At 46.2% G+C, this 18,892-nt stretch overlaps 1 protein-coding gene across 1 annotated transcript in view; it reads left to right on the top strand.

The window, feature by feature from the left end:
* LOC146196248 (focadhesin) overlaps positions 1-18,892 on the top strand; it is a 134,006-nt gene that overhangs the window by 93,128 nt on the left and 21,986 nt on the right. Inside the window, exons 27-30 of the mRNA XM_084598133.1 lie at positions 4,559-4,633; positions 10,401-10,587; positions 12,807-12,887; positions 14,391-14,510. Coding sequence (XP_084454259.1) covers positions 4,559-4,633; positions 10,401-10,587; positions 12,807-12,887; positions 14,391-14,510 — 463 coding nt within the window. The remainder of the gene's footprint in view (positions 1-4,558; positions 4,634-10,400; positions 10,588-12,806; positions 12,888-14,390; positions 14,511-18,892) is intronic.

The following is an 18,892-nucleotide window of genomic DNA, read 5'->3' on the forward strand; positions in this document are numbered from 1 at the left end:
CATTTCCTTGAATACAATGGTCTTCTTTATCAAAACCAAGCTGGTTTTAGAGCTGGGCAATCAACAGCTGATCAGCTCATTGCCTTTGAGTCTTATGCAAGGGATGCTTTTGCACATAAACAACATTGTTTATCTGTCTTTTTCGATCTTGAAAAAGCATATGATACCACTTGGCGCTATGGTATCATCCGCGACCTCTTCTCTCTTGGCATCACAGGAAACATGTTGAGCACAATTCGAAGTTACTTGTCTGAACGGACCTTCAAAGTTCGTGTTGGCAATGCGTATTCAAAGCAGTACATTCAAGAAAATGGTGTCCCTCAAGGTGGTGTTCTCAGTTGCACACTTTTTGTAGTCAAAATGAACTCTTTAAAAAGCGTGCTGCCAAAAACTATTTCTTGTTCTGTATATGTTGATGACGTCCAGATAAGCTTCAAATCTTGCAACTTGGCCATCTGTGAACGACAAATTCAGCTAGGTGTAAACAAATTGTCCAGGTGGGCTGATGACAATGGGTTTAAATTTAACTCTGGAAAGAGTGTTTGTGTACTTTTCTCTAAGCAGCGTGGCATCAGGCCTGACCCCAACATTACACTGAATGGCCAGAGCCTTGCCTTTAAAAAAGAACATAAATTTCTTGGCGTAGTTGTTGACGAAAAACTTTCCTTCATTCCCCACATAAAACAGTTGCGACTGAAGTGTCTCAAAGCGATGAATTTGCTAAAAATTCTCTCTCACCGGTCATGGGGCACAGACCGCGACTGCCTTCTGAACCTTCTGAATAGTGTAGTTCTATCACGCATTGACTATTGCTCTATGGTTTATGGGTCAGCATCATCCTCTGCGCTAAAATTGCTCGATCCCGTGCACCACCTCGGCCTTCGCCTCGCTACAGGCGCTTTCCGAACTAGCCCAATTGCTAGCCTCTATGTCGAGGCGAACCGATGGTCACTGCAACGAAGGAGACAATTTACTTCTCTAACTTATGCTATGAAGGTACTATGCCAACTGGACCATCCATGTCGTCGGCTCCTGCTTGACAAAACTGGCACAGCACTTTTCTCAAAAAAACCATCTCTAACACCACCATATCCAATCAGAGTTGCCACGCACATTGAATATCTGAATGTTTCGGTTACCAGTCTTCATACAACTTCCATAAAAGACCTAATTGCTCCTTGGGAAATGCACGGTGTTAATTGCGACCTGTCGTTTCTTGAAGTGGGCAAACATGCATCCCCTATTGCCATACAGCAGCATTTCATGTCACTTCAGGAGAAGTACACTTGTGATGAATATTACACTGATGCTTCGAAGTCTGCTCAAGTCTCCTGTGCAGCACATGGACCACAGTTTTCACAGTCAAAAACCCTGAACAGAAATACTAGTATATTTACCGCTGAATGCAATGGTATCCTTTTAGCTGTGAGACACATTATAGAAAATAAAATACAGACGTCGATCATCTACACAGACTCCCTCAGTGTTTTAAAGTCCCTATCCTTTTGGAAATGGCAAAATAAGAACCCAGTACTGAACTCTCTTTATAACACCCTTATGTTTGCCCATGAACAAGAAATTAAAATTACACTGTGTTGGGTGCCAGGCCACCGCTGTATACCTGGTAATGAGGCAGCTGATAGGCTAGCTGCTTCAGCTGCCCTTAGAAATGACACAGACATTGATAAGATAACTTATCATGACCTCAAACCACACATAAAAAACATGATTCGACAACAATGGCAAGAGGAATGGGACGCAGCATCAGAAAATAAACTACACACAATAAAGGCAAAAATAGGCAGGTACACCACAGAAAAACAACACAGATTTAAAGAAGTAGCCCTGTGCAGGCTGAGAATTGGCCACACATACATAACCCATACATATCTTTTAACCAACTCTCCTGCACCACACTGCTCGAGATGTGGTGATCGACTCACTGTCATACATGTTTTAATCATATGTGCACAACTGGAACCAGAAAGAAGACGTCATTTTCCCTCCTTGTTCACTCATCAAATACCTGCACACCCATCCATTTTTATTGGCGACAACCCAATGTTTCCTTTAAAACAGGTGCTTAAATTTTTATCACAAGTAGGCTTTTTACATGAAATTTTTTATCGACGTGGGTCTCAGCCCGCTCCTCCTTGAGAGGACGGATGAGATCTTTTAATACATCTACTTATACATTGCGCATCCATTATATATCACAAATGAATTTTAGGCCCTATACACCATTGTTTTTAGCGATATTACAGAGCGAATACATTTTTAGGCCCTATACACCAGTTTTTTATCCCTTCATGAAAAATCACAACTATTCCATCATATAAACTTGAGTGCACCATTAACCTTGAGTTTGGCGCTCTTTGGCCTGAGTCGCCCTTGCGCCATTAAAATCCATCATCATCATCAGGATGGCGTGGGTTTGGATCAAGAGTAGGGGGGTTCACTCTGGCTCTGGGAGAGCCGTACCCACTGTGGTGCTGGTTTGGATGCGGCACAGTGGGGTTCCCTCTTGAAGGATCATAGAGGTTATGCTGCTGAAGCACGGCCGCGTACGTTGGCACACTCGGTGGCGGTGGCTGCACACCAGGCACAGACGGTTCCGGGACGACGGCTTGCCTCACTTCTTCGCGAACGACCTCCGCGAGTGATGGAAGCCTCGACGACGATGTTAGACCCTGTAGCTGAATATGTCTCAGCTCTTTCCTGACCACAGATCGAATCAGCTCCCTTAAGGCATCATCAGAACCGTTGATGCCGGAACCGTAGACGACCGGTGACATGGCGGACACGTTACGGTTATAGTGCTGAGCCCTGTGTCGAAGTGTTTGTTCTATCGTGGTGGCCTCCGCTAGAAACTCTGATGCCGTGCCAGGTGGATTGCGCACAAGCCCAGCAAATAGTTCTTGCTTCACCCCGCGCATTAGGTGGCGCACTTTCGTCTCCTCTGACATATTTGGATCAGAACGCCTAAAAAGGCGGATCATGTCCTCGTAGAACATTCCAATGCTCTCGTTTGGGGCTTGGATACGAGATTTCAGCGCCGACTCCGCACGCTCTCTTCGGTCGTTGGCGGTGTAGGTCGCCAACAGCTGGCGACGAAAGAGGTCCCATGTTGATAGTGTCGTTTCGTGGTTCACGAACCACGTCCGCGCTGAATCTTTGAGAGCAAAGTAGACATTATAGAGCTTCCTTTGCTCATCCCAGCCGTTGTAATTGGCGACCCATTCGAATTGGTCCAGCCAGTCTTCAGCGTCCTCATAAAGCTCGCCATGGAAGGACGGTGGTGTTCGAGACTGGAGGACGACGAACTGGGGTGAAGACTCTCCGTTAGAAGCAATGTTCGGGTTGAACCTATGCATGTTGGCCACAGGCGTGCAGGAAAGAGGCCCGAACTCTGGCGACTGACCTTGAAGGCGGCGGCTGCAACTGCGATGGACCGGTGTCAAATCCGTGGTGGTTCTCGGTTGCCCTTGAGGGGTTGCACTCAGCAAAAAGGGAAATCGTACCCGGCTGCTCCACCAGAAAATGTAACGAGTACAAGGCAGTGATCACTGATCGGAACAGTTCCACGCGCTACACACAGTTTCGTCCTCTTTGTCCTCTGTTCTTCTTTGTCCTCTTTTCAGAGAGGCACGCGGCAATATGTTGGGAACTAAGAAAGAGTGCCTCTTCTTGATGGGAGGTCAAGATGTTCCCATTGTTTCAGCCACTGTCATCACATTCCTGTGTGACTGAAACAAGAGGGACATTTTGATTTCTAAGTCAATCTAATCTGCCACACATACGAGTTCGTATGATTCAGCTGCGTTGCATGAGTGCACCTGGGTTAATTGTGTCTCTTCTAAATAGTGAAGAGGTTACTTTAGGGACCTGCAAAAGTTGCCCTTAGTAGCAGGGTGTCTCTTGTAACCATGTCTCTCGTATTCAATGTTGTTAACATGGCAAACAGGAAAACCAACCAAACTATTTTCATATGTCTCTTATAATCGAGTGTGTCTTGTAACCATGTCTCGTGTACCGAGATTGTACTTCAACCTTCATTGGTGCTGTGCCTTCCATGGCCCTGTTGGCAAGATAAGAAAGATAAGAACACTAGTGTGGTATAAGTAATTATGGGGGAATCATAAGTCACGTGTGTAGTGCGGCATCTGAGAAAGCACCGCATAATGGTATAGAATAAAAATATTCTCTGGTTTATGGCCAGCCACCTTCAGAAAAAAAAAAAAGAATGTGTTTAAGATACTAATGAACACCAGGAACTTTGCTCAAGCGTACATGCTTACAGTGTCTGAGTGCACATTCTGTAGCTTGCAACAGGCTACCAATCGGTGACACAAACCTTGCCCTCTGCACATTTTTAGTGGCCGTGTGATATGTCGCAATGTGTTTATTACTGAGCACAGCTGAGCCTAGTGTTATTGTCATGCCGTGCTGCTTGGGCACGGGAAAGCGGAGTTTTGTCTGGCTTTCACCACGTGCTATCACAGAGCCCCTTTTGCAACACGATGGCTGTTGCGCGTCCTGTCCTCCCTTTCTGACACAGAGTCAGCCCACTCTGAGTCGACTGGCAGCCTTGCGGGGACTCTGCGTGATGCTGGCAACCGGTGGCCCACTTCAGGTGAGCACTGAGACAAGCTTGTGGTGTCAGCAGGCGTGACTGAAGTGACCGTCACCAATCAGCATGCACATGCTGTTCGTCGAGACACTGCTTTGTGTTGCCGCATGTCTTCTGAAAGTGTCTGGTAAAGCCATGGTTGCAATAACTATTAGTGAAGTGAACCTCACGGATCAGCAACATTGAAACAGGCGTCTGCTGCAGACACCCGAGGGGGCTTAGGTGTGGATGGGAGGTTAGGACAGAAAATAAAGTAGGCATCGACTCAAACCTGAAGGAAAAATCAAGGGCAAATGTATTTCAAAAGTTGCTTCTGAATACTAGGTTACGATCAGTAAAGGCTGTAACAGAGGGAAAACTGAATTTCCTTATGGGGCAAATGAATTGATTCCGATGCCTGATTATGGCGGGAAACAAAAAATACTGCCATGAATCTATTTTATGCTTTGTTTATTGTGAATTTGTAAAGACAGTGTGCAGCAGCATGTTGTTTAGGATCATCCATGGATCACTGCAGCCAAGAATAATGCCGTTCAGTGGAATGGATTTTGGAACAAGTCTGTGTGATGACAGTCGTACTTGAGCATACATAAGCTGAAGTGTATGCTGTCATCTGTCATTGTAGTTAAGGGAGACATGTTTCTTAAAACTAATTTTGTTATTTACTGCCCAATTTCGATGAGGCTTCACAGAATTGTTCAGTTTTTTCAGCTGATTCCAAATATCCAAAAATTTCCCTTCTAGGACGACTAGTTCTAGAAGTATTAGAGAATTATCACTATTGTCTGCTCAAACAATAGGGAAAAAATGCTGATCAGAAGTTAATTTTTAATATACAGGTAGATACTGTAAAGTGTAAGGAATGCAATGTTGGAAGCACATTTTTTATTTTCACTTGTAAAATGTTTGTCTTTTATCTTGAAATTCTTACACAGTTGCCATGCCTGTGAGTGCCAAGTTCAGTTGTCTGCTAAATCTCTTGTTATTAGATTAGTTTTAAACTGCTTCCAACATTGTATTCCTTACACTTTATAGTATGTGCCTGTGTATTAAACATTAATTCCTGATGAGCATTTTTTTCCCTATAGTTTTAGCAGGCAATAGCAATACTTCTTAATACCTTTAAAACTAATTACCCCAGAAGGAAAATTTTTGCATATTTAAAGTCAGCAGAAAAAAACTGAACAATTTTGTGAGGTTTCATAAAATTTGGGCAATAAATAACAAAACCAATTTTAAGACCCATGTTTCCCCTTAAAGGCCCACTGTCCATCTTCCGGTCGAAAATATTTTCTTGCCCGGTGACTGTGAGTCTTCGCCCCTAGAACGCAAGGCAGCAAAATGTTTTTGAAAAGAGTAACTAATAACGCAGTTACAGCCACCGCAATCACCCGATTCTGTCATGCTTCTCTCCTTCCGTCCCCTTGCAAATGTTTTTCACTCTCCTGTCCGAGGTCGTATAGCCTCCGCAAGACAAATTCCCCTTCCTCCCCTACATTTGGCGGGAGCTGGAGCGTGGCACTCCGCGTGCGCGAAAAAAAAAAAAAAAACGGGCGAAGAAGCGCGTGCCGCTGGATTCAGTCTGGCCGTGGCAAGGGAAAAGTGCGCAGTGAGCGGTAGACACCCATCCTTCTCCCATCAGTCAGCGAGACAGACCAATGGACGTCGTTCTCGGGAAGTACAGTCATAACTGTGGCTCGACGGGCCAGCGCAGGAAACTGGAAAGCTGGCTTCCCGAAGGAGAGCATGAGAGAGCTTTGATTTGTATTTTCGTTGCTTTGCGGCGCGCGTGTCACTGTAGCATTTTGCACAGACTATCTCCGGTATCTGATCGAAACACTGGGCTTCTTAGCTTAAAAGGTCCTTCCCTGGACAGTGGCCCTTTAAAGCCAAGAGTTGGAGGCCTCGCGAGTAGGTCCCAGTTCCTCAAATACGTTTGCTTGGTGTGCAAGCTGACTTCCCAAATTTTCAAAAGCCGTTTTTGTACAAGGTGGCACAACTTCAGTGAGGGAGACATAGCTTCAGTGTGCTCTTTATTTCTTTTTTTCATGCAATGGCCTCGTCCCGTGTGCCGGAAATTAAACAGTTTTGAAAATGCTTATTATGGTGGTGAATATTTTTGCGTGTCAGAAGATTTGAAATATTCACTCTAGAATTGTTCGAAGAAAGTTACTGTGTTCTTTGAATTCACTTTGAGCCGAAATAAAAAGTGCCGCTTGCAACTGTCGCCACGGGATGGAATGCGGCCATAATACCCATACGGCAAAAACAGTCATAGGGTTAATGAGGAGACATGCTATACTCCTTTCTCTGATAATATTTTTGCTGACATTTTTTCTGAGAACTCACATGTGATGTGCATTTACCGCTGATAGCACTTAATCCTTCGTTGCATGCTCACAATGTCTCCTTAGTACAAATTACTGGCTTTGGCTTATTTTATGCTAATTTTAATTCAGTGCAATAATTGCGAGTTGCTACCTAATGAATCAACAAGATGTGCACTAAGTACTTGATGAACTTGAAAAAAAAAAAAGACAATTTGTAGTTAGCCACATCATAACCGTTCAAGTATTTACTTTCATTACTCATCGACATTCTACTTTCCATTGCTGCCAAAAGGGGAATTTCTTCAACATAACAAGGACCACCAAAGCAGTAAAGGCAAGCACAGCTGATTACGCAACGGAAAGGCCCACAGACATAGACAATAAGCATTGCCGCCCTGGGACCATTTTGATTGACATGATCTGTGCTTGTGCAACTCCAGTGCCATTTTCCCGTAAAGTATTTTTTGACCCGACTGCCTTGCTTGCAGAAGGTCTGCCAAGTGTGGCAAAACAATGCCTAAACATTGTGTTGTGCGCTAAAACTTTGTGCAATTAATATCCGTTTCTCAATTACATTCTCATTCTTCATCCCCAAAATGTGTGGACGTGGCATTCTGTATTGGAAAAAGTCAGGCTGATAAAAAATATTTGGAGAATGTCGTGCCACTAAGTGTTCGCTTGAGTAAAATTTTGGTGTAACTGCAGACTCTTATCACTTCTATTTTGTTTCGTTGCCGTGCCAGGCTAGCTGATACGGCAACGATTGTGTAAAAATTTGTGACATCAGAGCTATCCTAGGTAATGCAGTGAAATTTTGTATTTAATCACGCGGTGCATTTCTGAATATGCAAGATTTCATTTTCCTTCAGCAAAAAAGAAAAGGGTTGACCTCTGATTCCCGCCTCTGCCCTTAGTTGGTGGAAAAAGCACTACACACTTTGAAAATAAAAGAAAAAAAATTTGGGGGCACAAATTTTGTGGTAATAGTAAATAATGCAGAAGATCTGCTGTGTGCAAGACATTCTGCACGCCTCTTCTGAACATATAATAGCTGGCCATTAATATGAATACGTATGAGGTCAGGCAGTACTTATAGCTGGCTGGATTCACCTTATTTTCTGTGGGCAGGAGGGTTTTAAATAGTGCATTGTCTCCAAGTGCTACCTTATATATTGCGTTCGGTGAATGGCCAATGCTTTCTTTCCAATGGGTTTTGAAAGCAGTTTCCTTCCAGAAGAAAAATGTTGGCTGAGCTACTGGAGAGTGTGGTTAAAGGGGCACATCATACTGGCCCCGTTTGAAGAACTTTGGCAATGTAGTGAGTTAACAAGGATTTTTGAAGCTTGTTGAAATCCAGTTTAAGCACAAAGTTCCAGAGTTTTGTTTTTACTTGTAACAATCTATTTCAGAGATTTCGCAATAGGTAACGAAGCACTGGAAGTAGTAAGTGAATATGTATACTTAGGATGGGTAGTAACTGCAGACCCGGATCATGAGAGACTAGTAACCAGGCGAAGAAGATTAATTAGGATGGAGCACATATGGCAAGTATACTTGCAAGTTAGGACTAGCAGCTTGCCGGTATTGCTGAAGAGGAAAGTATACCTTTCCTTTATGTGAGTATAGTACAACATTTGCATCATACCTGTACTCACCTTAGGGGCTGAAACATGGATGCTAATGAAAAGGCTTCTGCTTAAGCTGAGGACAATTCAGAGAGCTATGGAACAGAAAATGGTAGGTGTAACATTAAGAGAAAGGAAGCATGCAGAGTGGGTCAGAGAAATAACTCAAGGTAATGGCATTTGAGAAGAAGAATCAAGAAGAAGAAATGGGCGTGGGCAGGGCATGTAGTGCGAAGCAAGGATAACCGATGGTCAAAAAGGGGCAACAAATTGGATACCAAGGAAGGAAAGCTTAGCAGGGGGGCAGCAGAAGGTTAGGTGGGTGGATGAGGTTAAGGGGGGATGCGGGGCTAAAATCGCGATTTTAAAAGAAAAAACGTGTTTTTTATTTTTTGCTATTTTGGATCCTGCATTTATCAAAGAAGCTTCTCACCAATTTTGGTAGTCATCAGCGCCGTAGAAAATAATAAAATGAATTTTTTTCACGAGGTGGTGGACCGCGTTCGCTGCAGAAAGCGCCTATGAACGCTGCTTTCAACGCGCGGCCGCAAAGCGGCAAGAAACCGAACGCGGAGTGGAACACCACATTAGAAAGTTTGTTTTTCTCACTTTCTAGCCAAAGATGACCTGCTATCGAGAGTACAGTGCACAACTAAAAAAGAAAAAGAAAAACGGAAAGCCTTATTTTGGGCCGGGCAATTGCGGATTGGCTGGAAAACCGAAACTGAAGCTTGGATTGGCCGAAACAAGACAAGTGACCTTCGAGCGCTGTTTTTGCGCCAAAAGTAGCCTGGCTAACCAGACTGCTTTAGTAGGTTCGATGCTGCTTGTTATCTTTCTTGCGCTTCTGCGAGTTTGTTGCGATCAGTGAGTGGTTGATGGTGGGATAGGAAGATGCCTGCAACAAAGTCTTCAACGCGGAGAAGCTTTGGGAAGCGAAGCAATCGCCACATAGCAGCGTCGAGTTGAAGAGGAGGGCCCTATGTATGCAGCAGGGCACTTTGATTAATTATTTTTGGTCCGAAAATTAAACAGCATGTTCCGAAATGTTTGAACTCATTTTTCTAAGTTCGCACTTTTTGCGAAAACACAACCTTAGGAAAACTATCATTTCCAAACTCTTTCGCTATAAGCGGCTTTCAAGGTGGTTTCTGGACTATATTTTTGTCGAGAACGAGATAAGGCACTTTTTAGATCACTAATTACTCTCCAAGTTGAAAAAAATTGAGACATCTTACATACAATGACAACAAAAAAAAAATGAAGTTTGTTTTCCAAATGCAGGAATTTTTACAAAAATGCCGTAAAAAGCCTGCAATTCTCCTTATCCTGCACGATGAACTATCTAGAAGGTATTCAATCACAAAAAATTAGTATATCTTCATTGTTTTTGAAATGATAGTTTTCCTAAGCTAACACACCTCTTTGTTCAGTATATAGCAGCTACAAGTTATTACCTATTTGTGCTAGGGCAATGAAATTTAGAATATATTCTAATAAGAGGAAGGTAAGCCACTCCAGAAAATTTTATGAAAATTGGTACAGCCGTTCAAAAGTTGACCCTTTAGCCTAGCATCCCCCCTTAAGAAGTTTACAGGGGTCAGTTGGAAGCAGCTAGCACATGAATAGGTTAATTAGAGCAATGTGGGAGAGGCCTTTGCCCTGCAGTCGGTATAATTCGGCTGATGATGATGATGAGAATTTGCAGGACTTTGCCACCCCGTATGTAATACTCCTCCAGAGAGGGGTCTTTAATTAAATATAATGAAAGGGAAAGTGTTCGCTGCACCTGCATTTTCGTTGATTCATCTGCAGGTGGCCGACCAAGAGGACGGGGTGAGCAGCAAGGAGCGCGGCGCTGAGCGACGCCAGATGCAGGAGCAGCTGTTGCGGCTGCTTTCGCGCTCCTCAGCGCGGGACGTGGTGCTCGCCGGCTGTGCTGCTTGGGCACTCGGCCACTTGGGCACGAGTAGTACACACAGCCAGGGAGGAGCAACGCCTGGTAAGTGGTTGGGAGTGGAAGATGAAGGGGTACTGGGGTGCTTGAGACCGGAGAACTAGAATAGGGCCGAGGAAGAACGCAGTCGCCAGCCCGAAGCTGGGAACCCCAGTTTTATTGGCTTTTTTTTTATCGACACTTTTTTAGGGCACCATGTGCTCCCTTTGGATGCTTTGCAATTGTTTGCTTGATTTTTCAAACCCCTTTCGTACTTGCCAAATTTATACTCGCTGGTTCGCTTCTATAAAATAGTGAAACTTCGTTAGCTCAAACTTAAAGGACAATTAAAAACTGGTTTGAATAAAACAGAATTCGAGCTAAAGGAGAACTTTTCAAATGGTCAGGCAGATCTTCACCAGGAGTAGGCACATCTTCCACAAGGGCAGCGAGTTTGCACTGCTCTCGGAAGTCGTCCACTGCACAAACTTGAATAGTAGTCACAGTTCACAGAACTATAATCTGTGCTGAGTTCTTTTATCTGCAGTGAATGGCAGGTGGCACGCAGGTGGGAGTGTAGAAAAAGTGGCCAGTTGGCACTCTGTAAACGTTGCATGATGCTTTAATTACCGAAATATTTTTGCTGTGAACGACCTTATCTTGCGACAATAGGAACCCAGGAGACAATGCAGGCTGGCTTCAGTAATGCAACTCATATTACTTGAAACCTTTCAGCCATTCATCTGTTGCATGCCTAGTCTTTGCTTTGGTTTCATAGTAATTAGTATTTCAAACCCTCCTACATTCACACTGGTTGCAAGTCTGCATTGTTTGATTGGGGACCGTATTCACACAGTGTTTTTCCTACCAGATATTTGACATGCCATCACCACAGGTTGTAGCATAATGCCTCGCAACTCTATTGGTCTTGGATTCTCGCACCCTTGATATTCAGTGGGCATCTTTGATGTATTGTAGAACGTAAGCAATGTGATCACTTGTATTTCTTTCTGCATGAGGCAGCATGAAGTCGAGCGTTGTCGTCACCTTGTGTTCCTGAGCTGGGCTGAAACGGCGTCATATGGGTCATTTTCTGCGTAGCTATACTGTACATTAATGTTATGTAAGGCATGATTCCATCTGACATTTTGTTCTTCCCACCAGTGTAGTACATCAATAGCTTACAGTAGCCAACCTAATTTTTCTGACTTCAATAATGAGGACTTGTGCAGTATTTCGGACTCATTCAGGAACTGCCACACGCCCCATAAGAATGTGTACTAATATTCCGGACTCTGTGGACTCCAAAAGTTTGAATTTTGAGACAAATATTCGTGGCAGCAGAACTGTGGAGATGGTTTTTCGACTGAAGGCTTTTTCTTTCAGCATTATATAGTAGACGTGAGTGGGCATCATCGCAACCAGCCAGTTTGTGCAGCCGTGAAAGGCACCGTCTTGGATCTAAGCAGAGTCACTCAAACGGACTAGTAGCATGGCTTCTGTTCATCATTGCCATCTTTGCAGCGCCAATAACAATGCACTCTTTGTTATCATCATGATGACCTACAAAGAGTGTGCAATTGGACTGAAAATGAATCTTGAGCATTGTCTGGCTTGGTTTCAACGACGCTGCCGCCTGTGGGAAGAATAGGGGGGATGGAGGGGTCTATACAGATGCGGAGGCTCTTGGTGTGCTCGCTTTTTTCTTCTTGAGTTTCATCTCGTGGTCTTCACGACTGTCATTACCCATGGAAACTGAAGTTTATTGCTTTGTGTGTGTGTGCATTTGTTTGCGGCACGAGCAGACCTGCAGCTGCTTCACAGTTGTAAAGTGGCATGGATGTGACAAAAGTGTGACTGGCTGTGATAGCCTAATGAAGAGTTACGGTCGCTGTAGGTTAGCACGATCCATATCTACGAAGCACCACAATGCATGCAGAGGTCGCCTTAAGCGAGTTGCATGCTTCCCGGCGGCATATATGCCTGCCACTTCGGAAGTCGGGACCAATTAGCGCCAATTAGCATGAGTGTGCAGGTGGCGCGCGGAAGCAAAAGTTCTCGAACTGTTCGAACTGTTCGATTATTCGATTATTCGGACCATTTTCCGAGTCCTGCCATGTCTGGAAAAATGGGTCGGTGACTTATTTGCTAGCGTCTTGTTAAAATGTTTCATCAGCCTGTTATTCTCGAGGTAGCCCTACAATAGTTTGTCACTAGAGTTGCGAGGACTTTGACTCACTGTGATCGTTTGTTTACTGTGCCTGTCGCATTTGCGTGGAATGCAGTACCTTCGAGCTACTCCTACCTGGGCCATGCCAGTGTGCTGAGGCCTCTGGTGGAGTTCCTGGCCACATCGATCAAGGCAGGTGAGCAACTTCTCGCCACTTCGTATGATGCAGTAAGGTGGAGGCTTATTTTTTTACCATAAATTCAAAGCCAGCTTATTTCCGAGGCAGTGCAGTTGTGTGCGTGTGGCTGTGACAACATAAGACGAGCTTGTAGTTTGCAGAGTTGGACCAGATTGCTGACTTTTATTTCTTTCCCAAGCTCCGCAACGCACTCGAACTGCACAACAGGCACCTAACTTAGGTACCACGGTTACCACTCTTTACCTTTTGGTGTGATTAGCCTTGGTTAGAGCTATTAAAGGTCCGTCAAGTTGTCATTACCAGTAGAATCTCGGTGATATGAATCTGGTTGATGCGAATTTTGGGATGGTACAAATTCGCAAAATCCCTGGTCGGACTGCATTGTGTACAGTGTACAGAATTTCCCATGTTCCAAAGTGCGAACTGACTGCGACCACAGCCTTGAGCACTGCACTTTGCCCGCATGTCTTTGACTCCGGGATCGCCAGCTGTGCTGTACGCACTGCGAGCATTTCATAGTGGCAGGTTGCTGACATCGCAATCGCCTGTCCGCGCATTGTCATGGGTCCGCGCATTGTCATGTTGCACTGTCATCAATCGCCTATTGTGCTTGACATGCTGTTGGAAGCTTGCAGCTGCGTAGAGCCCGTAAATCGCCAAGGTCGTGATCGCCAGTTATGACCCACACATCGTTGACTACGTTATTACCTGTCATACCGCACACACAACACGGAGCAGTTTGTAATAGCATGTAGCCTATACATTGCCAATGTCGCAATCATCCCTCACACTACACGCACCTTGAGTCGTGAGCCGTGACAGTGTGGTCGTAAATCTCCTCGGCTATAAATAGATTTGCATGAATACTTTTCCCGTGTTTCAGTTAATGATTGTTGTTCACTTTGACAATACAAATTTTTGGATGATACGAATGTTCTTCGCGGCCCGCGGCCCCCCCCCCCCCCGAGATTCGTGTCGCTGAGATTCTACTGTATAGGACAAGTCAAAAGCTGCTTTGTGTTAACTAGCATATCCTGCAAAATAATGGAGCTCAATGTGGCAAGGAGAAGGATATTACACTATGCTGTAACTCTCTATTATTGGCTTACATGCGAAATGTGGGGAGTGATAGAGCTTGCAATTTTTAAAGCAAATGTTTTGCATAAGAGGGATTTTTTTTTTGTTTCACAAGTTTTTTGGACTGTTCGATTATTTGGACTACTTGCCTGGCCCCACCACATCAGAAAAACTGGTCGGCAACTGTATATACTAATCCTGCCCCTTTAAATAAGAGGAGAACCGGTCACATGACCAGCATCAGTTGCCTTGATTCTAGTGTGGAGGCAGAGGGTGGTACTCGTAGGGATAATGTGACCAATGTAACAAGGGTTAATCTCGAGCCAATCCAGTTGCGTTTTTATACCTTTTAGTGAACACAGGTGCCAAATTTTTGTCTTGCAACTGGTTGCTCGTTAGAAGTTAAGGGGCTTGCTGATGCAGGGACCTGGAACAGCCGTGTCGGTGCCTGCTTGACCAGCCTGGACCAGGACTTGGAACGCGCCTTGCCGCCCCTCAACTGGACAGCGTTGCTAACACCACTGTTGCGCGAGTGTCCCCCAGGTGAGATCCCTACCACCTCAAGAGTTCAGGATGGAAAAGTGGATGTACCGTAAAAACCCGCGTATAATACGAACCCGAATATAATACGAGGTGAAATTCTGGAGACGCGAAATGGAAAAAAAAAGTTTTTACCGCATATAATACGAGAGAGAAAAAACAAGACATTTATTGAAATCGGACCTCACACTTCAATCACTTTCATCTTCAGCAGCGCTTTCCTCGGAAATTTCTTTGTCGGACAAATCATCCCACAGGTACTCATCTTCTGTGCCATCGAGGGCGTTTGAGATGCCGCACTTCTTAAACGAACGGCGCACAAGCTCCTCTGGGATGCTTGTCCACGCGTCCACAATCCATTTGCACAGCGTGGCTGGCGATGCTCGCTTCAGCCGCCCGGCCGGCGTCACTGCAGGCTCACCTGACCGCATCCATTCCGCGTAGCATCGCTTGACTGCGTCCTTGAAGGGTTTGTTGACAAAAACGTCGAGAGGCTGAAGTTGTGAGGTCATCCCACCCGGAATCACAACAAGTTCTGTGCGGCAGTCGCTTAGCAGCCTTTTCACCGAGTCGGCCAAATGGCAACGAAACGCGTCCAGCACGAGGATGGATGGAAAGGACAACAGTGCACCGGGCCGTTTGCACCACACTGACTTCACCCAGTCGAGGACAAGATCCTCGTTCATCCAACCTTTTTCGTGGCATCTCACGATGACATTCTTCGGCAGCTCCTCACCTTTCGGCATTGTCTTGCGCTTGAAGATGACATAGGGCGGGAGCTTGCGGCCGTCTGCCGTGCACGATAGCATGACTGTAACCCGCGTCTTCTCGTTTCCAGTAGACCGGATACAAACTTGTTTAGAGCCTTTCTCATGGACGGTGAGGGGCGATGGCATGTCCAGGTAAACCGGCGTCTGGTCAGCATTGCCTATTTGCCCCAGCTGAAAGTTTTTGGTCTTTCGCAAAGAAATCACGTGGCGCTGAAAAGCCACCAGCAGCTCTTCGAAGGATTCGGGCAGCTTTTGTGAAATCGAGGTTCGCCGGCGTAGCGAGAATCCAGCACGGCACATATAGCGATGTATCCAGTGCTTGCTTGCTTTGAAGGCGGAGCTCGGAATTCCCTTTTCCCTTGCAAGCTCCCTAGCTTTTGCTTGCATAAGCTCTACGCTCACAGCTAGATGCGATGCTCGCTGTTCTCGTACGAACTCCGTCAGAGCGAGTTCAATTTCCGGGAATGCGCCATTCTTTGGCCCGCGAAAGCTTCTTCGCATTCCCTTGCACGCGAAAAGGGCTTCTTTCTGTCGTCGCCATCCGCGAATGCTTCCCTCGGTGACGCCAAACTGCCTCCCGGCCGCACTGTTGCCGATGTTTTCAGCAACTAAAATCACCTTTCTCTTAAAAGCAGCCGAGTACTGTTTCCGAGACCCTGGCATCCTGCTCGTTCACTTAAAGAAAAAAGCGTGCACTTTTTCGCGAACCGTGGTTTGCACGAGAGCACATGCGCTGATGCTGTGCGCACTCGACGACTCAACAACAAAGAGACGACACCTCGACGTCGTGGCCACTGCGGGGTGCGGCCACGTTAGGGCAACGAAGCCAAGCCGTAGCCGCACATCGATAACAAAGCCAAGCCGTAGCCACGCGGCAACAACGAAACCAAAACTTCTCGCAAAACTTTGACATTTTGGTTGGGATCCGCAAATAATACGAGGCGGAAATTTGGAACGCTGAAAGTTGGAAAAAAAACTCGTATTATACGCGGGTTTTTACGGTAGTTAGAAGTCTCCACTTGTTTCTAGAATGTTTTGCTCTTGCTTGAGAGAGAAAAATGCCCAAATCGTGAGAAAGTCGAAATGTGGTGAAATGAGTATGGCAGCTTCAGTGTTCCTCTCGATGTTCAGCTGTTCTGTTCACCTGAATGCTTAGCATAATATTGTAACGTAACGTTACACAGAAGGCGTTCTGGCACTCTGACACCGAAGGACACCAACAGCCAGTCAGGGCAGCACGAAAGCGGAGCACTGTTTCGCTTCGTCGTCTTCTCCGAACCGCCGGTTCAAATCTTCGTCGCCTATGAATGGCATGTGTCATTGCCCCCCTTCTTGGCAGCATCGCCTCGATGCTGCAAATGCTGCTTGATGCGATGAGCTGACAGATGTTATGCTAGGTTGGTGTGGGATACCACAACACAAAACGGGGCACCATCAGTCTCAAGAATAGTCAGCGGGGCGATCGTGGTAGGGTTTCATCCGGACGACGTGTACAACATCAGTGAACTTGCGTCGTCTGCGGCATGAGGGATCTTGGGTCGCGGATTCAACTTCTTAAGTAACGTCGCTGAGGCGGCGGAGGACACGATATGGGCCGAAGTACCGGCGCAGCAATTTTTCAGACAGCCCACGATGACGAACGGGCGTCCAAATCCAGACATAGTCTCCAGGCTCGTAGGCAGCGAAGCGCCGTCCCTTGTTGTAACGGTCAGCGTCTAGTTGCTGTTGTAGAAGCACGCTGCCTTGCCAGCTGCCGTGCTTCTTCCGCACGCTGGGTAAAACTAGCGATGTCCAGGTCAAGCTCATCTTCGTCGTCGGTGTATACGGGCAGCATTGTATCCAGTGGAGTGGTCACTCGACGGCCGAAGACAAGCTCGAAGGGTGTGAGTCGCGTCGTCTCCTGAAGTGCCGTATTATATGCGAACGTGGCATATGGGAGGATTTTATCCCAGGTCTTATGCTCTATATCCACGTACATAGACAGCATGTCAGCCAGAGTTCTGTTTAGCCTTTCCACCAAGCCATTAGTTTGTGGGTGGTATGCCGTGGCCCGTCTATGGCTAGTGTGTGTAAGGTTCAGTACAGCCTTAGTCAGGCGGGCCGTAAAAGCTGCCCCGCGATCGGTAATGATAACAGCCGGAGCGCCATGACGCAACACAATGTCGTGGACAAAAAACTCTGCGACTTCGGCGGCAGTTCCATTTGTGAGCGATGCGGTCTCAGCATATCGGGTCAAGTAGTCCGTCGCGACAACAATCCAACGCTTTCCATTACTTGACTTCGGGAAAGGACCAAGAAGGTCCATCCCCACTTGTTGGAAAGGAGTTTTCGGTGGAGCGATCGGCTGAAGAAATCCAGCTGGTTTCACGGGTGGAGTCTTTCGGCGTTGACAATCACGGCAGGTTTTTACGTAAGATCGCACTGAAGGTAATAATTTCAGCCAATAGTATTTCTCCCGAATTCTTGCAAGCGTACGACTAACTCCCAAGTGGCCGGAGGACGGTTCGTCGTGACAAGCGCTTAAGATGTCAGGCCGTAGGTGTGTAGGCACTACGAGTAGAAATGTCTCTTTGGATCTTTCAAAATTGCGCTTGTAGAGAACTCCACTTCGTAAAGCGTATGACTGCAAGCCACGACGAAAAACAAGCGGTACTCTACCACCGTGTCCTTCCAGATAATCGATGAGCGGCGCCAGCTCCAGGTCCTTGCGTTGAAGGTCAGCCATATGTGATTGGGTAATGGCCCCAATAAAGGGAAAATCGTCGGCGTTTTCCACTGCAGTGGAGTCCAATGGCGCGCGTGACAAACAATCCGCATCTTGGTGTTTATGTCCCGACTTATACACAACAGTGACGTCATACTCTTGAAGACGGAGGCTCCAACGAGCTAAGCGTCCAGACGGGTCTTTAAGGCTTGCCAGCCAGCACAAGGAATGATGGTCGCTGACAATACGGAAGGGTCGTCCATACAAATATGGTCGAAACTTGCTGATGGCCCAGATTACCGCAAGGCACTCCTTCTCTGTTGTCGAATAGTTCGCCTCTGATCGTGAGAGTGTTCGGCTCGCGTAGGCGATAACCCGTTCTATTCCGCCTTGCCACTGAATGAGTATCGCGCCGAGGCCAACGTTGCTGGCATCAGTATGTACGTCGGTTGCGGCGTCTTCATCGAAATGGGCGAGTATTGGGGGTCTGTGTAGGCGGCTTCTAAGCTCCTGGAAGGCTTGTTCTTGATCGTCTCCCCACAGGAAGGGTATGTCTTCTCTGGTTAGTGCTGTCAGTGGTTCAGCTATCTTAGAAAAATCTTGGACGAAGCGTCGGTAGTATGAACAAAGACCTAGAAATCGTCGAAGTGCCTTTTTGTCGGTGGGGCGTGGAAAATTTGACACTGCGGTCGTCTTTTCGGGATCAGGGAGAACGCCCTGTGCACTGACAACATGGCCGAGAAAGCGTAGTTCCTTGAAAGCAAAGTGGCATTTCTCAGGCTTGATCGTTAGTTGCGCGCCTTTGAGTGCTTGAAGCACGATGCGCAACCGGTCCAAGTGTTGCTCGAAAGTAGGCGAGAAAATAACGACATCATCTAAGTACACCAAGCACGACTGCCACTTCAGACCTG

Source organism: Amblyomma maculatum, chromosome 3, assembly GCF_055883805.1.
Source record: "Amblyomma maculatum isolate TAMU_Amacu chromosome 3, ASM5588380v1, whole genome shotgun sequence".
Lineage (NCBI taxonomy): Eukaryota > Metazoa > Arthropoda > Arachnida > Ixodida > Ixodidae > Amblyomma > Amblyomma maculatum.